General features: G+C 36.6%; 1 protein-coding gene across 4 annotated transcripts in view; it reads left to right on the forward strand.

The window, feature by feature from the left end:
- Positions 1-26913, forward strand: part of FTSH12 (FTSH protease 12) — a 74911-nt gene that overhangs the window by 17512 nt on the left and 30486 nt on the right. For all 4 annotated transcript variants that reach the window (XM_088213437.1, XM_088213439.1, XM_088213438.1 and 1 more), the window contains exons 4-14: positions 5230-5507; positions 5862-5939; positions 6021-6263; positions 6349-6489; positions 6587-6754; positions 9016-9128; positions 9731-9947; positions 21777-21848; positions 23199-23318; positions 23413-23529; positions 24511-24687. In XM_088213437.1, the coding sequence (XP_088069563.1) occupies positions 5230-5507; positions 5862-5939; positions 6021-6263; positions 6349-6489; positions 6587-6754; positions 9016-9128; positions 9731-9947; positions 21777-21848; positions 23199-23318; positions 23413-23529; positions 24511-24687 (1724 nt within the window). The remainder of the gene's footprint in view (positions 1-5229; positions 5508-5861; positions 5940-6020; positions 6264-6348; positions 6490-6586; positions 6755-9015; positions 9129-9730; positions 9948-21776; positions 21849-23198; positions 23319-23412; positions 23530-24510; positions 24688-26913) is intronic.

Consider the following 26913-nt stretch of genomic DNA (forward strand, 5'->3'; position numbering starts at 1 on the left):
ATTGTCATCCTGTGGAATAAAAATTTTGTGAAATGCAAGGATGTCATAAAAGGGGAATGCTCGGTCTCTTGTCTATTTAAGAATTGTAGAGGTGGATTCACTTGAGCGTTCACGGGTGTTTATTACAAAGGAAGTAGAGAGGAAAAACATATCCTTTGAAAAGAACTAGGCAAGTGTAAAATGAAATGGGGTGGCAACTGGATTGTCGGCGATGACTTTAATATGGTCTTAGGAAAGGGGGAACGTAGTGGAAACAATATCTCGACTTTTGAGATGGATAAATTTAAAGATGAGGTGTACAGACTTGAGGTTATTGATCTCTCTTTATTTGGAGGTCAGTGGACCTGGTCCAATTGAATGAGCAGATTGATGATTGACAGATTTTTAGTATCAGCTAGTTTTATGACGCAACTTCTTGGGGTCTTTCAAAAAACCCTACCTAGGCCCACCTCTGATCACTTCCCTATATGCGTGATTGCTGATGTCCAATGGGGTCCTGTCCCATTCAGATTTGACAAGAAGTGGTTAGGGAATAACAATTTTTGATCTATGGTTGAAGAAAAATGGAAAAGTTATGATTTTAGTGGGTGTTTAAATTTTAGGATTGCTTTTAAGTTGAGGGTATTGAAAAATGACATCAAAGGATGGTCTAAGATGGGGAGCGAGAAGAAAGCGGTTAAGTTTGATTATATTATGGGTAAGATCAATGAGCTTGACTCAAAAGAGGAGAGTGGTGGGCTTAATGATGTTGAGCGCGAGAGGAGGGTTGAACCAAAGTTATAAATGGCCTCGACTCTGAAAGACGAGGAAATATTGTAGAGACAGAAATTCAGGGAAAGGTGGATTGCGGAGGGCGATCGTAATACAAAATATTTTCACGCCCTGGCCACCTATAGAAGAGATTGCAACTTCATTGGTGAAATTTGGTGTGGGGATAAGATGATCTTGGGCAATGAGGAGTTAAGGGAGGCAGCCAGGCAACACTTATTAATGCTCTACAATGAGGAGACTTGCTGTAGGTCTACCCTTGATGGCTTGGAGTTCAAAAGAATTTTTGAAGCTAGCTCCAGTATATACGTTGGAGGAGGAATTCTCTCTGAAAGAAGTGGGGGGATGCTTAAAATCCTATGGCGGCAACAAAGCTCCTTCAAACATTTTGGTACTTACTGAAAGATGATGTAATGAGTGTTTTTAAGGACTTCTATAGAACTAAAAAATTTGTTAGATCTCTGAACTCCACATTCATTGCACTCATCCCAAAGAGTTCAATGATTTCAGACCAATGAGTTTAGTGGGATGCATTTATAAGTTGATTGCTAAAGTGTTGGCCATGAGACTATCTAGGGTGCTTAGCGAGGTGATTGGGGAATGTCAGCATGCGTTCGTGGAAGGCAGACAAATTCTGGATGCCGTAATGACTGCTAATGAATCCATGGATGACCTTATTGTTAGGGGCAAGGACAGCCTATTGTGTAAATTGGATATGGAGAAAACATATGACAATGTCAATTGAAACTTTGTGGGTTAAATGCTTAGTAAGTTAGGTTTCAGGCAGAGATGGCAAGGCTGGATGAAGCATTGCATATCCACCTCTATGTTTGCGGTGTTCATGAATGGTGGTACATCCAAATTCTTTGATGCATCCAAAGGTCTAAGATAGGGTGATCCCCTTTCACCATTATTGTTTAACATAATGACCTCTTAACCAGGGCTGTTGATCTTCAGTTAGTGAAGGGGATCGTGGTAGGTAAAAAGAATCACGAGGTTCAGGTGTCTCACCTATTCTTCGCGGACGATATGCGCAAATTTTGTCAATCGGATGCGAGGTGCTTGCTGAATTTGAGATGTGTTCTCATTTGCTTTTAGGTTGTATCCGGTTTAAAAATTAATCTCGATAAATCTGAGTTGGCCATGATTGGCGGGAAGGGGAGGCTAAGCTGTTTGCTAGGGTGCTTAGGTGTAAAGCGGGTAGGTTCTCCATGAAGTAATTGGATATATCTCTAGGGGTTAAATATAAAGACACTACTTCTTGGGAACCAATTGTGGAATTATTTGAGAGAGAACTTGCAGGGTGGAAGCGTAACTTCCTCTCAAAGGGTGATAGATATACTTTAATCAAAAGCACTTTGGTTAACCTTCCGATCTATTATCTTTCTACTCTTTTGATACCAACAAAGGTGGCCGAGAGACTAGAAACAATTCAATGCCGCTTCCTTTGGAGGGATGTTGACGGGAAATGCAAGTACCATTTGATAATGTGGGAGGATATTAAAAAACCCCATTGTTTGGGTGGACTTGGCATTAAATCTATGGTGAAAATGAATGATGCTCTACTTGACAAATGGTTGTGGAAGTACATGATTAAGGATAAAAGGTTGTGGAGGAGGATTGTGGAGGCTCGTTGGGGTGATCCTAATACGATTATGAGAAGTAGACTCTCTACTCCGCATGACAGAGGCTTATGGCAGAAAATCTTATCTCTTTGGCTCCAATTCAGTCTGTGCTCACAATATAAGCTGAGGAAAGGTAATAAAATCAAATTTTGGACTAACGAGTGGCTGGAGAGGGGTAGTCTCAAAAATTATTTTTTGAGGATCTTTTCTATTGCCTAATCGACGAACATGGTCATTGAAGATGCGTATCAATGATCAATGGTAATGTAATTTGGGACATTAAAGTTGTAAGAAACTTAAATGATTGGGAAAACAGTAATTATGCGGAGATTTTTAAGGTGTTATATTCACAACAAATCTCTTCATCTCCTGAAAATTTGTTTGCAAATTAGGAGTCTGAAAGATTCTTGATTAGTTCCTACTACAACTTCTTAATGAAGGATATTACGGTGGTTCATTGGAACTTCCTTTACAAACAAATCTGGAAAACGAATATCGCTCAGAGGGTCGCTTTCTTTGCGTGGGAAGCCTGTTGGGAGAAGATTCTCACAATTGATAAACTCAGAGCTAGAGGTCAGATTTTTGTGAACGGGTGTTATATGTGTTTGATGGCTGAGGAGTCCTGTAATCATCTACTGCTTTGGTGCCCTGTGGTTTGGGACCTTTAGTGTGTGATCTATGGGTTGTTAGGGATTCAATGGGTGATGACGGGCTCAGTCCATGAGGAAATTTGGGCTTGGGATGGGCTATATGTAAAAAGAAACTTTGTAAACATTATTCCTTTAACTGTTTTATGAGTTTATCTGGAAAGAACGGAACTTAAGAGCTTTTGAGGGTAGAGTTTGCAGCCTATATAGCATTAGAGATAAATGGTTACATTCTTTTGAGAGCATATTGTTAAGTCATGACATTATTAGCGATATAAATTTTGGGAATGTCATTGAAACTTTAACTCTTTTGTAAATCTTTTGTACATAGGTGGTACTCCTGTTTTGGTACTCTGTTAATACAATACTTTATATCTTTTATTTTAAAAAAAATGTCTTATGTCTAAATAGCCTATGAATCTCCAGACCACTTTTTTATATGATGCTTGATAGTTAAAAGGCTTTAGAATTCAACTCCTAATTATCTAATTTAACTTGGATCCTCAATGACTTAGTAAGCTATGAGTTACAAAACAATGGTGTTTCTACGTCCAAGCATCAGAAAAAATTCTTGTCCCTCTTTCCTTTCTCCATTTTTTGAGTAACTTGAAAAGAGAGGAACTACATTTTTTGAGTCTCTTGAAAAAGGAGGACCTATAGAGCTTTTGAGAATTCATCTTCTTCTTTTGCCTCTATCAAGGACCATTGGTATAGACCTTTGTATGTTATACAAGGGTCATCATGGGGTGGATGGTGTAGATATTGTTGATCCTTTTCATCTTTTCTCTATGTAATCTTTTTACATGGATTACACCCCCTTGTTGCCCTTTTAATATATAATATGTTCTATCCTACAAGAAAAATCCATTACAAAATAGTAAGGTGGTTCCCACAGTATGGTCCATAAAGTCGATATTCCATACTAGTTAAGCTCTACTCTTAGTTTTTCTTTTTGATAGAAAAAAAAGTTTTATAAAGAGTAATAGGAAATAAATTACATCAACTAAGAATAAGATAGCCTCCTGGAATCTTTACATAGAAGAGCTCTGAACAAAAAAACAAATTATAAAAACGCAATTATACCCTGTAGGTCAATCTATTATTGGATCATAATTCCTATGAAGAATGGAAGTATAGATATCTGCAAATCTCCATTACCCTTCATCCATAATGTGGAGAAAATTTTGGTTTTCTCCTATAAATTGGATTGGGAGTGGACACTCTTGAAAAACCTTTTGATTCTTCTCAAGCATATGTCCACAAATCGGCAACCGAAGCACCTTGCCAAAGGAGCTTAGCCACTTTTCTTTAAGCTCTCTTCATAAAAGTAGGACTACATGAAACACTCCAAAGAGGGAGGTATAACCCAAGACAAATATATTAAATAACCGTGTCCAAAAATACCAAGCTACTGTAACATAAAAGGAATAGATGCTATGGGTCTTTGCTTTATTGCTACACATAACACAATATCTGCTAGTTGATTATTCTATCCTCATGGGTCTACTCTTAGTTTTTTTGTTCTTATTCATAGGTCTTCCTATAAATATCATGTATTCTAATAACAAGAGAAATACCACAGTATTACGATGGTTTATTATTCTAGCATGGCTGTTTTATTTTAAATTGAGGAAAATTTCTATATCATTTTAGAGAAAAGGAGGTTTTTTATAGAAAGCGAGAGAGATAGTTATAAACATGGAAAATAAGGCATCCTCCAAAAAATATTAAAAAGCAGTAGAATAGTGCACAAAATGTTGCATCCTATGTGCTAAAGATCATTTCATCCAGTTTTGGTGGGGCTCCAAGATATTTGTGTTGGGATAAAGCCCATGTACTTCAGCCCATAAGGTTTCCAGGAAATTTGCGCTTTCTAGCAACTTGTAGAATGAGGTGGGTCAATCATTGAATATCCGATGTTCCGTGTGCAAGTCAGATGCTCCATATTCCTGCAAATTTTACCCCTTTCCATGGAGGTTTAGCTTCTTTCCTCACACCTTCTTTCCTTTTGCTCTCAAGCAGTAAGCATCTTGTAGATTAAATTTCTTGGGATTAGCTCATTAAGGGATCGCAAATTTAACTCTAAGGCTAATCTTTGATTATTATTGTAACTGAAAATGAAGTTTTTGGTGGTTTTGGTTACTGTATCTCTTTGTAACATAATGGCCAGTTATGCCATATTTTGATAGGTCAAATTGAACGAAAAAGCGGAACATGGCATGAAAGGCTTAATACATGGAAGGAGATCTTGGAAAAGGATAAGCTATCAGAGCAGTTAGCTTCATTAAATGCCAAGTATGTAGTTGAATTCGACATGAAAGAGGTAGAAAACAGCCTTCGAAAGGATGTTCTTGACAAAGTAAAAAATCCACAAGGTGCTAGAGCTCTCTGGATATCAAAGAGATGGTGGCTATATCGTCCTAAACTTCCTTACACATATTTTCTTCAGAAACTTGATTGCTCTGAGGTAAACAGTTGTTTAATTTGATTCCCTCCTTGTGGGAAGAATTTTTCGTTGTTCTTGCTTCCTTGCATACAAATCTTTTCCCGCTTTCGTTTTCTGTTTGAGTAAGTTATTTGAAAATCTATTAAATTTTAATTCCTTCACATTATTGTGGTCATGCGCTGTGCACAGATGTATTCAATCTTTGTGCAAATATATGTGTCAATATATTTAATTTTTCAATAGTGTAAGAAGTAAAATTATTATATTCTCAAAACATTGACTGAAAGTTTTTTATTATTTAATTATTTCTTTATACTTCTGTCCTGCATCTAAATCTTACGCAGGCATTTATGAATCTCTGGGTTCTTTTAACAGGTTGCTGCTGTTGTATTCACAGAAGATCTGAAAAGATTGTATGTAACAATGAAAGAAGGTTTTCCATTAGAATATATTGTAAGTTTAATGTCTAATTTTTATCAGTACTGAAAACTGAATGACATATCCTAGTTTGTTGATATTAACTCTTATTTGCAGGTTGATATTCCTCTCGATCCCCACTTGTTTGAGTCAATCTCGAGCTCTGGAGTTGAAGTTGATCTCCTTCAGAAGCGGCAGATCCATTATTTTATGAAAGTCGTGATCTCATTGGTGCCTGGGATACTGATTCTGTGGCTAATTAGGGAATCTGTTATGCTTCTCAACATAACTTCTAAACGGTTTCTTTACAAGAAGTACAACCAATTATTCGATATGGCTTATGCAGAAAATTTCATCCTGGTAAAATTTTAATTTTCCAATAATTTTCCCTTGTATGTTTGTCATTGAGCTTCTTTAAATATCGCTACTTTTTGTACTCATCCAGCCAGTTGGCGATGTTGGTGAAACAAAATCCATGCACAAAGAAGTGGTGTTAGGAGGTGATGTTTGGGATCTTCTTGATGAGCTGATGATTTATATGGGGAATCCCATGCAATACTATGAAAGAGAAGTGCAGTTTGTTCGGGTTAACATTCTCTAATTTCATCAAATAGTAATATTGGAGTCTTACATGAAGCTGAAGATTGGTGATTTAAAAGTCTTTTACTTTTGTCTTATGGCAGGGTGTGCTTCTTTCTGGACCTCCTGGGACAGGCAAAACACTGTTTGCACGAACACTTGCAAAGGAAAGCGGGATGCCTTTTGTTTTTGCTTCCGGTGCAGAGTTTACAGATAGTGAAAAAAGTGGTGCTGCAAGGATCAATGAGATGTTTTCCATTGCAAGGAGAAATGTAAGCTCTCTAATTCTCTAATTTGAAATGCAATACGTCTCTTATTTTCTCTTGCAAGTCCTTTAGTTTTGGCTATTATTCACGCCAAAGTGTATGAACAGCTTTATGAGAATGTTCCATTCATCACTTTGTCCAGCGTTTTAGTCATCACACCCAATACGAAGATTAGTTTTGAAAACCGAATTTGAGTCAAGTAACTTATCAAATAATCCTTAAATTTAGGGATTGGAAACCTATCCGTCATGGTGATCGTATTAATGATTTTACCAGTCACAAGCACATTCCTGTGGTCATTACTATAAGACTCATTAGCATCCCCTCAAGCAATTTACTTGTTAAGTCATTAGATTTCACATCATTATTTTCATTTGTTGATTGATTCAATTCTGAAACAAAGTCAATGTTAAGCTTAGATGAATGTAGAGGCTTAGACTCAGAACGGTTTGAAGACATCAGATCAGAACTTTTTTCATCACTTGACCACGATTAGATCTAGTTTAGCAATGACCATTGAATCTGAAGACTTAGGTTCAAGAAGGTCGGGTGATACCACAAAAGAAGGTGGTTCAGAAGGTCAGAAGATATCACAAAAGAAAGTTAGTGTACTGAGCACTATCACATTTATATTTAGAAGAGCATAGGGCTTTAATACAAGGGGAGATCTCTTTAGATTCAGATGAACATAGTAATTACCCTCTCTCTCTTGTTTCTCAAGAACATTTTGACTCAGCATGTGACAATCCTTCGTGGTGGTAACTTGTGGAAAAATAGATTCTTCCTCCTCCTTAATACGATGAGAAGGTTTAACAACTGTTTCTTTTTTCTTTTATATTTAAACATATAGTTAACTCTTTCATGCACTATCACATGAAGGTAATAAAACCAAAGGTGACAGAAAAGTAAGTATTTTCACAGGCTAAACATCACATTTAATGTTATCCTTATAAATGCCCATCTCAGTCGGAAGTTTACACTTATGACTGACTATAAGCTTGGTAGTCATCCTCCAAAAGAACTTGAAAATGATTTGGATGTGGCTTTATCTAAGATGTAACTTGGTAGCAACGAACCAAATTCAGTACACAAGCATTATCAAGGATTAACTTGCATCTTTTGTTGTGGCAGCTAAGGATAGTCTGGAGTGTGATAGTGCTTGTTGATTTTCCAGTTCCTATTGACTTAGGATAAGGACTTGACTTGAGGATTGGCATCTCTAATTGCTTGAGGTCCAAGATTATCGGTATGCCCATGTCTATAGTTATATTTATCCTGTGAGTTCCCAAGAATATCCTAGTGAGGGTTAAGATTAGGACCCTTAAATTCCTGCCTCTCTTGGGCCCAAGACCTTTAAAGTGGACATATTTGCTAAGTCGGGATCCTTATCTGGACTAGGTTGGTGAACACATATACTATTGTTACAACACTTGTAAAACATCCTTGGATTCTGGAACATTTGTACCTTTGAAATATCTACCCCTTACGGGCCAAGGTTACAACTAGTTTCCTGAATTAATCTGGTTAGGGCATCAAGTGTTGCATCAAGCTTAACATTTGGAAGCATAGTAGCAGCAGTATTGAAGGCAGAGGTTGCCGATGGTGGGGGTGGTAATGTCTCAACTCTGGACGATGGCTGAAGATCTGAAGAAGCTAGTGATTGTTGTAATGTTTCTCTCTCATGCTGTTGGTGGTTGATTTCGGGTTTAGGGTTTTTTATTGTTTAAAAATTATGGCATTTTGTGGTGTGAAAGCATGATGCCAAAAGTAGGAAGTTTGCTGTAAGACAAAATTAATGTGCTCAAGGACGTTCTAGGTAACCATTCTAAGGAGCATAGGAAGCGAATTGGGCATTTTTGTGGGTCATTTGACTGGAACCGAATTCTAGTATTTCTAAGAATCACTTTCTGCCTCTTGTGGTTTATGGTTTGATTAGTTTCTTGCCTTCTCTTTTGGTTAATAAACATGATCTTTTTGGTGGGATGACTTTTTCTACTTTACGAAGTGATTTGGCTTCTATTATATCTATATTAGTGGTCGGAGGATGTTTTCTCCTCATTGCTTCTTGCTAAACTGCTATGTTACCTATCAGTCATATATTTCTTTTATCACAAAATGATGCTAGTCCAAATGTTCTAAAACTGCATATTTGCAGCTGCTTTTCATTTTTGCATTCTAGATGGTCAGTCTGTCTTCTCACTATAAGGAATAATACAACTCAGTCTTGGGAAATACAGATAACATTAAACATGTATCCTTTGGTGCAGGCCCCTTCGTTTGTATTTGTAGATGAAATTGATGCCATTGCCGGCAGGCATGCAAGAAAGGATCCACGGCGCAGAGCAACATTTGAGGCTCTGATTGCACAGCTTGATGGGGAGTAAGTGTATTAGTTTTTCTGATTGGTGATGTGTAACCTAATATTTTCTAGTCCAGATGCTTAAGAAGGCAATAGATGGGCTGCAGAAATTTGTGAATTATTTTGATCTCCTTCATTTTGTTATTTTTGATTTATTCTCTTTGGTTGTTTTTGAAAGTAATCAAGCCACTCTGATGGAGATCATTTCATGAGTTCTGGAATTGGTGATGATTAAACTGGATCTGGACTGCATGATATATGTCGCATGACCATATTATTTTCTTTGTTCCGTGTTTAATCTGTGGAGCTTCCTTTTAAGGGAACAATTTATCACCATTTGACCCGATTCTTTTGACCACTTCTGTAAACGAACTCTAGTTTCTGATATTTTTATTAGCTCTTCTTTTCTGTGCTTCTTTCACATGTCTTGTGCACTAGACATGTCTTCATGATTTTGACTACCAATCATTTGCTAGGCTGTCCACTAATTATAATTGGTTAATTCTAAACATAAAATGATGATTTATTTAAAAAATGATGATTTATTTAAAAAATGATGATTTATTTAATCCTATTACCTATTTTCAAATACATTTTCATATTAAATGTGGGATCATGTGCAGCAAGGAGAGAACTGGTGTTGATCGTTTTTCACTGAGACAAGCTGTGATATTTATTTGTGCTACCAATAGACCTGATGAATTGGACCTTGAATTTATCCGCCCTGGACGAATTGACCGTCGTTTATACATTGGTTTGCCTGATGCACAGCAACGTGTGGCGATATTTGGTGTGCATAGTGCAGGAAAACAACTTGCAGAAGATGTTGAATTTGAAAAAGTAAGTATTAACTGGACAACTGATTTACTTGTAAATGTTTGTAAGTATAATGAATTTTTATGTTGAAAAAGAAATATTATGTAATAGAGAGAAAAAAATGTACAAAAAAACAGAGGATTAAAAATCCTCCTGGAATAAAAGAACAGGAACAAAAAAGGGAAGTACTCCAGTGATTCTTAGAGAACAATAATTGGCTGATCTCTATGCAACATGGACAGAGAGTAATCTTTTTAAAATGCTCATGTACCTGAGGTAAGAAAGACTCCAAAAAGGACAAGTTATCCTAAGAAGCAAAAAAAGGGGAAAAATGATCTTCAAGATCTTTGTGTTCCTTTATGAAGAAATCACCCACAAACCGGTAAAAATGAAACTCCACCACACTCCCTTGCTAAGCAATCTTTCCTCTTGCCGCATTTGCAACTAGCAATTGTTGCAAACCCATCAAGGTTACAACCCATCAAGGTTACAACCCAAAGCAAATCACCAACGAAAAACTTTTATTGTGAACATCATTTTGAATGCAAGATCTATGGGTCGAAAGGGCAAAGAGAAAATTGAGAAGTACCCGAATAGTTTAAGGACCATCCTCCACAATCTGGGGTTACAGCAAAAGCAAGAGAAAATTGAGAAGTTGAAGCAAAGAGGTTGTATTGACAGCTTCATGATCGTTAAAATTTTGGAAAAAAGAGATAGGAGTTGATCCAAGAGAAGGGATGGGAGTATTATAAATGTTGGGATAATTTATATGAGCAGGGAATTGATTTGTTCAGAATTGCTAGGAGGTGAGAGAGGGTGAAGTGCGAAAGAGAGAGAGAGACACACATATTTTTAATGGTCTTTGGCCGGTCGATGCAGCCGACCACGTTGGGGAAAAATAAGATGTCAAATGGGCAAAGATTTTTGGCCATCGAAAACAAATTGTTTGATTTAGTGTGCAAGGGAAGGAGATTGGACGGGTTGAGAATCAGTGAGAACAGGTGTGGGTATGAAAATTGATTTTCTTAAATGGAGCAGAGTTATGGTTGTTAGATGCACTCGAAGGTTTTTTTGAAAGAGAAAAGATGGAACTTAGGCAAAACATTTGGTGCGAAGAAATTACGCGCTGTGGATTTCCTTCGGCAGCAACAGCCATGGTGAATATTTAGTGCTATCTATACAACGGGACAAGTATGCGAAAAGGATTTTCATCCTAGGAGTAGATAAAGGGAAAAGATGGGGGAAATTGATGGTCTCGGCTTTCGAACATGCGAACAGACCTTTTTGTAAACCTAAGTCTTGCGAGACAGTAATGGATGTTCACAAGTGAGTCACTCAGAACATTCAGAAGTTCAACAAATTGATGGAGGTCTCCTTGGAAGGCATGAAAAATCAAGCTTATCTATTTTTATCTGAAATTGAAAAAAGAAGATTAGTTAAAAAGAAAAAGCAGATAGTTTTGTCTAAGGGAAGGAAAAAATACATTGACAGTATTTGTAGAGAAATGAAAAAATTGGAGTCATCAGTTAACTATGAGGGGACAAGGAAAGAAGGCGAGAAAACAGGGAGGGGGAGAGAAGTTGCTGTTGTAAATAATTGGCAAGATAATTTCCTGGAATGTGAGGAGAATTAACAAACAAGAGACTTATAATTAGTGGCTGTCTAATCTAAATGGAAACTGTAAATAGTGTGTTTGCAAGAATATAAAATGGGTAAGTGGTCTGACAAAGTTATTAATAGTCTATGGCAGATTAAAGAGAAAGGGTGGCATAGCATACCTGCGATTAGTACAGCAGGAGGGGTAATCTTAATGTAGAGGGAGGAAAGTGTGAACTGTATTGAGGTTGTGAAAGGGGAGACCACTTTGTCCTCTCTCTTCAGAAGTTGCAGGGGGGAGATTAGAGTGGGCTTTCACAGGTGTTTATTGCAGGGGGTATGTCAGGAAAGGGAGACACTTTGGAGGGAGCTAGAGGAGTGTAGGAGGAAATGGGGCGAGAATTGGATCGTTGTGGGGATTTCAACATGATTATGAGGAGTGAGGAGAGGAATAACGGTAATTTTGTGGCTTCGGGTGCAAATGAGTTCAGGGAGATGATAGATAAGCTTATACTGGCTGACTTGCCGCTTTTGGGGGGTCAATGGATATGGACTAATATGAAGAATCAACTAGCCTGTTCACGGATAGATAGATTCCTCATTTCTCCAGGTTTTTTGGTACAGCTTACTGGTGTTTATCAAAAGATCCTTCTACGTCCTATCTCGAACCATTATCCTACTTTTTTAGAGTCGGAGGGCATCCAATGGGATTCAATACCTTTCTGGATAGATACTAAGTGGTTGAATGATTTGAAGTTTTGTGCTCTTGTTGAAGAAAAATGGAAAAATACAGTGATCCAGGGCAAAGCAAGTTTCAGAATAGCCAGAAAATTGAAAGAATTGAAGGACTTGATCAAGGTGTGGACGGGAAGAGAGGAAGAGGGAAGGGGAAGGTTTCGTCAACATTCTGAATGAAATCAGCAAGATCGACCAGAGGGAGGGTGAGGGAGAGGTGGAAGCGGCTGAGTTAACCAGAAGAGACAGCTTGAAGATGAACCTGACTAATTTGCTAAAGGCAGAAGAGATTTCCTGGAAACAAAAGTTTAGGGAAAGATGGCTGCAGGAAGGGGACAAAAACATAAAGTATTTCCATGCCCTGACTAGCCATAGGAGGAGAAGCAATTATATTTCTGAACTTTGGGTTGTTGACTAGAAGGTGTGTGATAAATTTGAGATGAGAGAAGTTGCTAGGGAGTTTTTTTTTTTTTCAAAGCTGTATGAGGAAGCTGAACTTCAGTAGGCTATCTGAGAGTAGCAGAGATCTACTGGAGGAAGAATTTTCTGAGGAAGAAATTAAAGAGAGTTTGAATATGCGTAATCGGGAAAAAGCCTTGGGGCCGGATGGTTTTAATATGAAGTTTTTGCAAACATTTCTGTATGTGATTAAGGGTGATATAGTGGAGCTGTTTAGAGAGTTGCATAAATCCAGCAAGTTCGTGAAAGCCCTCAATACCACATTTATAGTTCTCATTCCCAAGAAGCAAGGTGCTAAGAAGTTTAGTGACTTTAGACCAATAAGTTTGGTGAGATATATTTATAAACTTATTGCTAAAGTCTTGGCAAGAAGGCTTTCCAAGGTCATTAGGAAGATCATTGGGGAAAGTCAACACGCATTTATGGAAGGAAGACAAATCCTTGATGCTGTTATGACGGCAAATGAAGTGGTTGATGACTTAGTGGCCGGTAAGAAAGAGAGGTTGACATGTAAACTTGACATGGAGAAGGTGTATTACGATGTTAACTGGAATTTTGTGGACTATATGCTGGGGAGGCTAGGTTTTGGACAGAAATGGAGACGTTGGATGCACACGTGCATGAGTACAATCTGTTTTGCAGTCCTTATTAACAGTGGACTGTCGGTCTTCTTTAAGGCATTACGGGGGCTAAGACAGGGAGATATCCTTTCCCAGCTTCTGTTTATATTAGTTATGGAAGCTTTGAATGGACTGATGAATGAGGTGAAGGAGCTGCAAGTAGTTAAGGGGGTGAAAGTGGGCAGGGGCAATTTGTCTCTTGAGGTTTCCCACATTTTTTTCGCGGATGATACTTCAATATTTTGCCAGTCTGAAGTGAGGAACCTTCTTCATTTGAGATATATATTATTGTGTTTCCAGGGGGTCTGGGGTTTGAAGATTAACCTCCGAAAAACGGAATTGGTCAAAGTTGGGGGAGATGGGGATGGAAGACAATTTGCGAGTGTGCTGGAATGTAAAACATTATCTCTACCAATCAAGTACCTTGGTTTGCCGTTGGGAGCCAAATATAAAAATAAAGCTACATGAGAACCAGGTGGTTGAAATGCAGGAGAGAAGACTTGCTAGTTGGAAGATGAATTTTTTATCTAAGGGAGACAGACTTACCTAATAAAGAGAACTATGGCCAACCCACCTATCTATCATTTATCTACTCTTACGGTCTCGGTGAATATTGCTAAGAAATTGGAAGCCAGTCGATGTAAATTTTTTTGGGGCGATGATGAGGAGAACCGAAAATTCTATTTGGTTAAATGGGTGGATATCAAAAGGCCTCTCAAGCAAGGTAGACTGAGAATTAGGTCTATGGTAGCTTTGAATCAGGCTTTGCAAGAGAAATGACTTTGGAGATTTCTGATGGAGGAAAATAGGTTGTGGAGGAAGATAGTTCATATTAGAAGGAATGAATTGAACTGCGATAACAGAGACCGGGAGATTAGGAGACCGCATGGCAGGAGTTTATGGAGGAAAATCTTGATGCAGTGGCCTCATTTCCAGAATAATCTGCAGTGGAAAATTGGTAGGAGAAACAAGATCAGATTTTGGAGGGACATTTGGATTGATAATGATTGCTTGATAAGGAGGTTTCCTAGAGTTTTTGCTATAACACAGTAAAAAAATATGGTTGTGCAGGATGCATACAAAATCAATTATAGCAGTGTTGATTGGTCGATTAATGTTACAAGAAATCTTTATGACTGGGAAGTCAAAGAGTTTGAAGGTCTGTTACAGCTCTTGCATCTCAGCAGGTGAATCTTGGGGAGGATAGGGTGCTTTGGAAACTGGAAAAGAATGGAGGTTATTCTGTCAAATTCTATAATATTCATTTAATGAGGAGTGACCATGATAGGGTTCCTAAATTTCCGATTATGCGGATATGGAAAGCAAAGGTGCCCCCCAAGAGTAACCTTTTTTGCTTGGGAAGCTTGCAGGAAGTGTATTTTGACAATTGATAAATTAAGATCTAGAGGGCTGTTTATTCCAAACAGGTGCCATATGTGTATGAAAGATGAAGAATTTTGTAACTATGTATTGCTATGGTGTCCTGCAGCCTTCGGCTTTTGGAGTTCAATATATAGCCTCTTAGGTGTAAATTGGGTAATATCAGGGTCTGTAAGGGAGGAGTTATGAAAGTGTGCATTTAACTAGTAGAATGACTAAACTTATTCCATTGATCATTTTTTAGGTTCTTTAGAAAGAGAGAAATTCTAGAACTTATGAGGGTAAATAGGTAAAATTGTATAGAATGAGAGACAGATAGATGCATTATTTTGAGTCTATTTTATTAGAACGTGACGTTATTAGTAATGAGAATTTTGAAAATGTCATTGACACTCTAACTACATTATAAATTTTTTGTAAATGGGTGGTACCCCCTTCTTCTTGGTACTCTTTTAATATATAATTTATACTTTTTATTTTTTTAAAAATAATTTATATAAATAGGAAAAAGCAAAACCAATGGAAAAATATTCCTCCTAAAAGAGAAAAAAGGACCCATCACCCACCATCTACCTTAGCAATGGAAAAAAAGTCCTGCATAGGCAAGTGAATAGCTCTCTGAAGGCTCCTAAAAGTAGTTGAAACACTAACTTTGGTGTACACTGCTCACCGAACTTATTCTTAATCAATTTGTGCCATAAAGAGTTAGGTTCTAGCCATTTAACTAATTAAAGTAAATTTTTAAATAATTATTTCCAATGTCCATGCCTCTCTAACTTACGCAAACCACATACCCTCCTATTTGATTAAATGGTCCCTTGAAGTGGCCCTTGAACTCAATGAATGGAGATTCTTCATCATCCTCTCTATTCTTAGCTACACCTCTAGGAATTTTAAAGAGAGAGATAATAACGGGGAATACTAGAAAGACAAGCTAATTAACTTTACTGCTTAGGAAAAAAGGAGCGCCTTTCCAACACTGAAGAGACTTAGAAACCTTATTTATGACGGAATCCCAAGAAAGAGACAGCCCAAGGGTTGGCCAACCAAAGGAACGCCTAAATATTTAAGACATCACTCCTATAGATTGATGTAAGTTGAGGGACTTTCCTCTTATTAATCCCTGGTTTACATGGTCGGTTGATAATGGAGGAATTAAGTCTTCTCTCATGGATTAATTCTTGATGTCTGCTTTGCTCTATAGGATCACTTTTCTATCATCCTTGATTCTTATCACATTTAGAGAGGTCCTAATCATTTTCATTTTGAAAATATCTGGTTACAATTCCCTGATTTTTAGAAAATATGAAAGAGTATGTAGGACGATGCACTAGAGGCTTGGGAAGGATATAAATTAATGAAAAAGTGCTAATACCTTAAATATAAGCTAAAAATCATAGAAGGTGTTCGGAAGTCTGAAAATTGACTGAGTAAATTATCATTGTCCAAAAGTGAATATGAGGAAATGTTAGTGTAAGAGAAGATGAGTTGGAGACCAGAATCTTAAATAAAGTAGGTATAGGGGAGGGATGCTAATATGGAGCTGTTCCACGGAATCTAACATACAAAGGAAGAGTGATATCAAGGAGTTGAAACTGGAGAATGAGGTAATAAAACTGGATAGTGGTGCTATAGGGAGGCAGATAAGCATGGCCCTTTCCTAGAAGGAAATTATTAGAGTCTCATTGGAGTTGATAGAGCATAATCTTTGGAGGGGCCCTTCGAGGAGGAAGTTAAGAAAGCTTTTTCAAACCCTGGGTACTAATACGGGCGAATATTTTTCATATAGCTTTCTTCCAAATATGTTGGGATATTGTTTGCGTGGACTTAATAGGGGTTTTCCAAGAATTCCATCTCGATGGCAGTATTAGTAACAACAGGGATTCAACTTTCATTGTTTTGGTACCTAAAAAGTATAGATCTACGAAGTTTATCTGATCATTACACTACCGGTGAAGTGATGAGCTTACATAAGATCTTACTGAGGTACTAGCTTTAAGATTAAGCGAGGTTTTGGACAATATAGTTGTCCTAAATCAAAGTGTTTTTTTGAGTGGTCGACAAGTCTTGAATGCATCTCGTCACTAATGAAGTGGTGGAATATGTTATGAAATCCAAGGAGAAAAAAATTAGCTATAAAATTTGATTTTGAAAATGTTTACTTTTTTGAGATAAAAAGAATGTATATTAAGTATAAGACATTAAGTAGGTGTCATCCCTGTATAAAGTATTTATATATCTGTTAAAGCGCCAAAAACTTTCCCAAAATCATCCCACCCATATAAATCATGCTCCAAAATAAGAGCCCCAAAAGTAGTATCCACTTATCTCTAATTCTGCTCAGATCTCCCACATACCCTTCAAATGTTTTGTTGTTTCTCTCTTTTCATATCATCCAAAAAATAATTAAGGGAATGAGCTTTACAATTTTTGAATTTTTACAAAACCCATTTCGAGCCCAAAGTTCATCCTTCACATTATCCCTAATCGCCTAATTTATACGCAGTAAACTGTAAATCAGATTCCAAATATTATAAGTCACTGAATACCAGAGAAGGAGATGGTTGCATGATTCTGCCACCTCCTTAAACAAATAAAAACCATTAACCATAATGTGGTCCCTTCTTATCAACTTGTCTATAGTAAGAGTATATTCCTGACCTATTTCCCAAGTGAAACAAGCGATTCTCAGAAGCACCTTCATTTTCCATATCTGTAAAGCCGAAAATCTCACATCGTCCCCATTTTTATTGGTCAAATGCTCATAAAAGGATTTGACAGTAAACGTACCATATTTCTTCAATTTCCACACTGCCCTATCCTTGGTAACTTCTAAATGCATATTGGCCAGTAATTGAAGTAGCATTGTAAACCCATCAACCTCCCAATCATCAAGGTTTCTAGCCAAATTCGTGTTCCAACCTCTCCTCCCATCCACCCATTTGAAAATCTCCTCCACCGCCACATTTTTTCTTAGAGCTGAAGTATAAATTCTTGGGAATTGGTCCCTAAGTTTACCCCTCATTCCACTCATCCTCCCAAAAGTGAATGATATTACTCCTCCCAAGCTTCCATTGAATGTAATCAAGAAACTGAGGACGCCCCAAACCAATCTTCCTCCATAGCCCCAGACCATGAGGCCTTGCCATCTCCCTACTACTCCCTCTGCTAACTAACATCCCCCACCTTGCCGCAATGACCCGACACCACAACCTCCTCTCCTTCGATAAGTATCTCCACAACCACTTCCCCTTTAATGCCCTATTCAAATCCACCATAGACTAGAGACCCAGACCTCCCCTGCTAACCGGTTTCTTCACTTCCTCCCATTAACTAGATAATATTTTATGCTCCTCTCGTCATCCCCCCTCAAAAAACAATATTGAATATTCTCCAATTTCTTAACAATTTTTATAGGAATAGCCAATACTGATAAAAAATAAATAGGAAGATTGATGAGAATATTTTTGATAAGAGTTAATCTTCACCCTTTTGATAGAAGGTTCATTCTCCACCCTGCAAGTCTCCTCTCAAACAATTCAATTATTGGATCCCAAGTTCTCACATCTTTATATTTATCCATACAAAAGAATGCATATAGATTCAAGATAATATTCTCGTCAGGTTGACAGAAAATCAAGGTATCATCAACAAAAAATAAATATGAGACCTCGACTTGAGACCCACCTCTACCCACCACAATTCCCTTCAACAATTCCTCATCTCTAGTTTTGTCGAGTAGTCTGTTCAAAGCTTCAATAACAATGATGAATAAGAGTGAAAATAAAAATCCCCTTATCTCAAATCTCTGCAAACTTTGAAGAAATAAGGACCACCATTGACTATCACCACGAACAAAGTAGTAGTAACACAAGCCTTCATCCATCTCCTCCATATCCACCTAAATCCCAATCTGTCCAACATATAATCAACCAATTCCCAACTAACATGGTCATACGCCTTTTCCAATCCAATTTACATAGAAGGACATCCTTTCCTTTACCCACCATCTCATCTACTACTTCATTAGCCACCAAAATTGCATTAAGAATCCACCTTCCCTCCACAAAAGCATGCTGACACTCATCAATCACCCCCCTAACACTGGAGACAACCTTCTAGCAAGTACTTTCGACATGAGCTTGTAAATGCATCCCACTAAACTGATAGTTCTGAAATTTTTAATATTTTTGCTCCTTCCACCTTAGCTGTTAACACAATGAATGTAGAGTTGAGACATTCCACAAATGTGATTATAATTTTTGAAGATTTTAAAAAAGTTTATGATAGAGTAAATTAGAATTTTTTTGAAGACACTGATGTTAGGGAAAGGGTTTTGGGATAGACAACAGAGACAATGGGTTTATGGGTGCTTATCATTTGTATTTTTGTAGTAATTAATTGTGATACAATCTTAGTTCCCCTTTCTTTCTTCTCTTTATGTTGGTGGTTGATGTATTAAGTCGGATGTTGATGCAATGATCGAAGAGAGGTTTCGTCAAGAGACTTGTTGTTGGAGAGGGCAGAGTGGAAGTATCTCACCTCCAGTTTGTGGATGATATACTATATTATTACTATCATACAATGAGAGGTTAATTAAGAATGCGTTCACTATTGTTCAAAATATTTAGATTATTTTGGGCTCTCAAATAAAACTGTTTAATAGTGATCTAGTGGGGTTAATATGGAGGACAATATTGTCTAGTGATTTGGCAGAGGATATTGGGTGTGTTGTAAAAGAGGGTCAATGTTGTTCCTGGCAGCTTGAAAATTGTGTCAATCTTTAGGATGCTTAATCCAGGAAGATGGCATTCACTTAAACTTGATTTCCCCTCATGGCCCCATTCTCCCCTTTAGTTTTTATTTTACCAAAAATAACCTAGCAATTAGAAAACCACTAACCAAGATTCTCATCTGCCTCCCAATCCAAATCCCTTTCACCCACCTCGAGAAAGATGGCATGCTTCTGAAGCTTTTAAGCCAGATGATTGCTCAACCCTGTAGCAACAATAAAGCAGCACTTCTTTAAAACATGATCCAAGTTTCGAGGACCATTTCAGAAAAAGGGCATTTGCAATCCATGCACTATACCCTTCTTGATTATGTGATCTCTCGTTGGAGCAACATTAATTATTATCCCCAGTCAAAACTGTTAATTTTTCTGGCACATTCAACTTCATAATCTGTTTTGGTTAGACATAAAAGAAGTCTCCTTAGGTGAAGAAGGAAGTTGGTTGGGAACATCCCCTATCCCCTTCAGGAGTAGCTAATTTCTGCTCTTCACTGAATAAAGCCCATTCCTGTTATAATGCTGAATTCCGACTTCTTCATCCCTTCCTCACAGAAATTGGCATTGTGAAAATTATTCCTTGAATCATATCCTTCAAACATCGCCCTGATCCTTCCATATTTCAATTTTTGTTTTTCTATCACCAATTAAAGCAACCACCTTTTCCTCATTATTAAAATGTTGAGGAATACTAAAAAATATTTCTTCCTTCTTTTCCAAGGATTTTGCCAGATTCTAATCTTCACATCTACCAATTTTCTAATTCCACCAAGAACATCTCTACCTTCCATCAAAATACTCTAAACCATAGATGGGCGTTTCTTTGCTTCTGCATCTGAGAAGTCCTCATCAGGAAAGTATTTCCATCTAAAAACTCTGCTGCATAATCATCTACACAGACCTTCTGCCTTACTTTGCAAACATGGCCTTGTTAAACAACTTGTACTTATTGAAATACGGCTTTCTATTGCCCTTCCTTATACACATCTTTTTCTAAATCCAGTTAAGCTTCCTGCCATCTGACCCATTGCCCCATCAGAGATTAGCTTACAGAGCATTTATTTCATTAAAATTTCACTGGCATTTTGAAAACACATCGTGAACATTGGCATCGACTGTATAACAGCCTTAATTAGTAGTTCTTACTAGCTTGAGACAATAATTTTTCCTCCCACCTTCGAGCCTTTTAATTATCTTCCATTTCAATTTGAAAGCAAAAACAGAATTTCATACACATACACATACGTTGGTGACCCTACATACCTTTCATTTAGGAACAAACAATCATCACCACCAACACCTCCAAGTCCTTGCTTTCATCATCCCTGCAGTTACTAGTGATGGCCTCAACAATTCACATTTTCCCATGACCGCCTCCCTCACTTTTTTGTCATCTCCTTCAAGGACTCAAAACATCCCCATCTGCTTGCAAAATATTAGTCAATTAGTAGCTAAAAGTGGATGATGGGTAGTTCACAACTGTCATTTTCACTACACTATTCCATTGTACACCAATCTTTGGTAAATCAATCATCAATAGCTAACCCAAAGCCTTTCCAACTTTTTCAATAACAGACTTCAGTTTTGCACATATTGGAAAATAAGCAATTATGTAATTTAAGTTATTTAAAATAATATTTCTTTAATATACTTACTGACTTGTAAATAATTTTGTACATAGGAAGCATCCTTTTGGTGCTTGTATTTAATATATTTCGTATACTTTTTATTTAAAAAACAAAAAGTTATTTAAAATGATCATGTGCTTATTTACAAAATAAGAAATTATCTTTAAGAAGGCAAAGGAAAATTATTTAGATGAAAAATTATTACCAAAGAAAAACTTTGGAATGTGACACTTTTTCCCTGCTTAACGGTTGTTTTAAGCACCTTACCTTTCCTTTAGCAGATGCGTAAATTGAAGAGTGTCAAAAAGTTACTTGTAAGCGGCAATAAGTAATTCCAAACACCTTCTATATAACAGTTAGTTCAAGATCAGCGAAAATATTCTATGATGTAATTCAAATTAGAATAATGTCTATTTCATCATGTATTTTAGAGACTAGAGGTAACCCACCTGTGAAAAGGCTTATGAATTTTCCTTTCATTTTATGTTATTATGGTCCTCTTGTTTTCTTCAATAGTCATACTTAGATGGGCTCTTTGTTGTTTTCGCATTAGCTTTCACTTTATCTTTATATTTGAAATTTTAATTTGGTGTGTATATCTCTGTTTTTTCTTTTTTTGAAGAATTCTTTTTCATCCATTCTACAGTTGGTATTCCGCACGGTTGGCTTTTCTGGAGCAGATATTAGGAATCTGGTCAATGAAGCTGCAATAATGTCTGTAAGTTACATTTGCATATTAGTAAAAGTCAATAAAATTGTCACTGCCCCACCAAGGTAAATGGTATTCACTTGCAACTGCAATGACCTTACCTTGATAAGGGTTAGATAACCACTTTACAGTTAAGCAATTAACTATTAGGGGGTTGTCCATGTAATAATTTAATGGACAATTTAGGATAGTAATTTGTCCTTCAATCCTTGTTCTCCTTTTTCATCCCATGATAACTGCTTCTCATAAGGAAACGATGATTGGGTTGAAAATAATTGGGATTTTCCATCTGATACAGACCATAAGATGCTTTTCATCGTCATCTTCCCTTCTCTCATAGAGATGCATACCAGTGCCAATGGATCTATCTTGTGTTTTCTTTTCCTCCCTTGGTTTCTCTTGGTCTTCTTTTCTCCCCTTTTCATCATCTTCTTCTCTTTCAAGAATGGACACTTTTGGTGAAGGCTGCACCAGTTTCGCATCGGCATAACTTGGATTATGTTTCTTACTTTGAGATCCAAACAAAGTTAAGTACATCAATCTAATTGGTCATTTCCTGGTGTTGAGACACTCTAGAAGCCCTATTATGGTTCTTACTAGGGAAATCAAGTTTGATGTACTTTGAAAGGAAAGCACCCCTGTTCATGTGTCCACTTACGCTGACCGAAAGTTCTCCATATACTTCATCGAAACAAGTTGCCAACAAATAAAACTTGATGTAGGCTTGATCTTGATCCTCATTGTAAGTTTTGAGAAAAGATTCAAATATCGAATGTAAATCGTCCGTAACTTCTAGTTATGATACCAATTTTTATGATCCACTCGTAGGATCTAGTTATTATTAGATTTTGATAATAGTATGAGCTCGTTAAGAGAGAAGCCGATTATCTCTTAAGAGTTTAAAGTACGCAAGAATTTTTCTGATAAACTTTTCTGCATATCTTATTCAGATTATTTTTATATTTCTATACAAGAAAGCATAACTTCTCCCAAGAATAATAACTTCTTTAGTTGGAAGTAACTTTCGCCACGTGCTAGAAATTTCCTTCACACTTAATAACTACTTATGTTCTTAAATAAAAAAACTAGATACTGAAAAAATGTTAATTAGAATCTAATCCAACAACAGAATTTTTATTAAATAAAAATTCTGTTCTAGCAGCATGTGTCAATCATTTCCAGAGCCATGTGGCTCATAACAAAGTAGGGATTTGCAAATTTATAGTTAAAAAGGATATTTTGGTCATGCTATGGCTCCATGTTGAAGAACCTCACTGCATCCTCTTATGATTTTATGCATTTTAGCTGAAGCTTTTTATAGATCTAGTTTCAATGCATACAATCTTATAATTGTTGCAGGTAAGGAAAGGCCATTCCAAGATCTACCAGCAAGACATAGTTGATGTGTTAGATAAACAATTGCTTGAAGGTATGGGCGTACTTCTCACAGAGGAAGAGCAGCAGAAATGTGAACAGAGTGTAAGTTACTGGGTTGTGGTTTACTGGTGCATATGAAATTAAAGACTGCAATGAGGTTCTCACTACCTTCTTTCTTCAATGGATCTGACTTCAGGTGTCTTATGAAAAGAGGAGACTTCTGGCTGTTCATGAAGCTGGTCACATACTTTTGGCTCACTTGTTTCCTCGATTTGATTGGCATGCATTTTCTCAACTTCTACCTGGTGGCAAGGTATTAATTGCTTTCACAGGATTGAAGTGCAGCAAATGACCCGTTCCTGAAATGTTCTGTTCAATAAGACATGCTTCCCCTTTGTTTTCTTCATGATTTCCCACTACGTTGTCATAATGGTCGCGTTCAAACTAGGTTTCACTGTTCCACTTAGAGGTCTCATTTAAACTCGACTTTCATTTTAGTGTCAATGCACTCCATAAATTCACTTATCAGCCTCAAGCAGCAGCGTTTTACTGCTTGTTTCTAATAATCCATCTTTTGTTTATTTTTTATTTTTAAAAACTCTTTGTTGTAAAAAGAAGTTTTTACCATCAGCATTTTTACCTTCTGAACATGTTTTTGGAATTCAAATTGTCTGAAAACAACATATGAATAATGTGTTCTATTCAAGTTTAACTGGAGGGAAGAACATAGGGGATGGAGCTGGGTAGGAGAAAGTGCTTTGTGATGCAGCATAGGAAGTTTCTAAAGTAACATATTTCAATAGTAGGAAATGTGAGGTAGGACTAATAAAGAAATATAAACGGTTTGGGAAATTAATTAAAATGAATAAGAAGACTTAATTTCCTTTTCTGAGTTTTGGAAAGTTTAATAAAAGAAAATAGGAAGATTTATTTTCCTAATGTCTAGATTTCCTATCTCCTTTGTTCTTTCTATTTAATTTTTTTCATACATACTAGATCTTTTAGATTTTTAACTTTTGATGTATTTGGTGCCTATAAATAAGGTACCTAGTTTAGTTATTAGTTAAACTATTCATGATAATTATTTAAATATTGATATGTTACTTTGATTATTGAGATTCAGGATTTGTAAATGTAGTTCTTAATAAAATTTCTTGTATTTTTAAACTCTTTTTGTCCAACATCATTTTGGCAAAGATTATTTACAGAATGTCTAATGGCCAGCACCACGGAGGCTGTTGTTCATGGTTGGCTTTTATTAATTTTTTAACCCGTTGTTCCAATATATATACAGGAAACTGCAATATCTGTCTTCTATCCCCGTGAAGACATGGTTGACCAAGGTTATACAACATTTGGGTACATGAAAATGCAAATGGTGGTAGCTCATGGTGGGCGATGTGCTGAACAGATTGTGTTTGGTGATGACATAACAGATGGAGGAAGGGATGATCTAGAGAAGATAACTAAGGTTATTTTGTTTTCTCGTATATTCAGCACATTTTATGCTTTTGATGGAAATTTGTAAACTGCATATCTCTCTCTCTCTCTCTCTCTCTCTCTCATATGCCTACAAGGATGCATGCATAGGTCATACATCAACTATCAACTGACTAATACAAACACATGGAAATATTGTATAGATTTTGAACTTTGGCGTAATTTTCTTAAATGGTGAAGGAAGCAATTTTCTTGTTTAGATGATTTAGATGAAATCAGAAAGAGAAAGAGAAAGATGTTCTCTTAGAAGATAAAGATTGAAAAATTGAGAGAAACAAAAGTATTTATGGAAAACTGAATTATAACCAACCTTTCCAGCTATAGATCCTTCCTTATATGGTTCCTATGAATTTCTAAAACTGAAAGCCCATACAAGGCTGTCCTTTTGACTGGCTACTAAAGATTTATGCTTTGAGGAGATCTTGAAGCAACAACCATAAGAAATATATTTGTTGATTAGAATATTTTATTATTTAATTAGACTTCTATGACAATAGCAATTTTCTTATCTGTAAATTAAGAATTTTATAAATACTTTAGGTGCAATAACATAAAGAGTGTGGAAAATAAAATTTATATTTTTTCTCCAAAATTAACATAGTATTAGAGACAAATTAAAGGTATTTTAGGGTTTCCTTCAAACGCTAAAATAACACAATAAGCTGAGTTGATTCTTGTGTATCAAAGAGTTACATCCCACCAACAGCGGTTTGCCTCACTGTTGGCCTATTGCGCCTACTTTGGTGGTTTTTTCCGAGCGTGTAAGCCACACATGCCGTTAGAAATCTTCTCCTTCAGCTAGAATCGGTCTTCTGGTGTGTGCACGGGGACCAGCTTTATAGATTCGGTACATATTCCCCTCTGTCGTGCAAACTCGACCGCATCGGGATAGATTTCACAATTCGGCGCAGATCTACTTCCCCCGCACTCGAGCCGCTCCGACCGGCTTTATTTGGTCATTTTTCTAGCTCTTCCGCGCGCGTCCACCTTTGGTTTCGCGACACCGGCACTGATATGATTTTTCCGCACGTGAACTGCTCTGATTAGTTTTCTTTGCTCCTTTTTCCGGCTCTTTCATGCATGTTTGCCTCTACTTTTGAGATACCGGTGCTGATTCGGTTCCTTCGCGCGCGAGTCGCTCGAATTGACCTTATTTGGTCTTTTTCCTGAGCATCACCGCCATTGCTGCCGCCTCTTTGTCGGACTGGTCTTTTTCCGGTCACTATCTTCACGCTTGCAACATATTTTTTTGGAATTTGGTCTGCAAGTTGAGCATGCATGATATTTTTGTACCAACTTGGGGGAGTGTTGACTAAAATATTTTGTTATTTAATTCGTCAATATGATATAATTAGAATTATACTAGAATAATAATCTCATGTAATTAAAATTCTATTAAAATAGTAATTTTTTTATCTGTAGGTTAAGAATTTTATAAATATATCAAGTTTAACAATATAAAGGGTATGAAAAAATAATATTTATATTTTTTTTCTAAAATCAACAATATTATATACTATTTAAGATCTACAGTCAAACATTTTTCCATCAGAAGGACCTTGACATTTAGTATTTGCAGCTTTAAATTGATATTAAGATTACTGTTCGTAAAAAAAATTTAACTTGGTTCTATCTTTTCTTCTCTTGTTCACCCTGTAAGAATTTTTAAGTACTATTTCAAAAATTCATTTTCATTCCAAAATGCATAAGCATAAGGATTACCACCCAAAGGAACCGTATTTAAGTTAGGTGAATGATTGAGTTTCAATCGCGACTTCTTTGTATGCAACTATCATTCATCCTACTAGAGATGATTCGCTATATTCTGAGGCTTTCTAAGGATGGTATTTTCTCTGAGACCCTTTTATGAACATTTGAATGTTTTCCTCATTCCTATCGTTACTTTTTGGGTTATATAGAACACGAGGAATTGTAGAGCCTTTTGAAAACTCCAATTTTCCTTTTTCTTCTATTACTAATAAATTATTTCATAAACTTTGCATTTCATTTAGAGATTATCTACTATTTGATAGATGATCTAGGAGATGCTACTCCTATCTTGGCCTTTCTTTCTTTGTAAAATTTTGTATATGGGTGACACTTTCTTTTTGTCTTCTCAATGTTATATCCCTTTCTCTCTCTCTCTCTCTCTATATATATATGTCTCAAGTATATATATTGGCATCTCCACTTCTCT

Source organism: Carica papaya, chromosome 2 (genome assembly GCF_054855325.1).
Source record: "Carica papaya isolate Zhongbai chromosome 2, ASM5485532v1, whole genome shotgun sequence".
NCBI classification, from domain to species: domain Eukaryota; kingdom Viridiplantae; phylum Streptophyta; class Magnoliopsida; order Brassicales; family Caricaceae; genus Carica; species Carica papaya.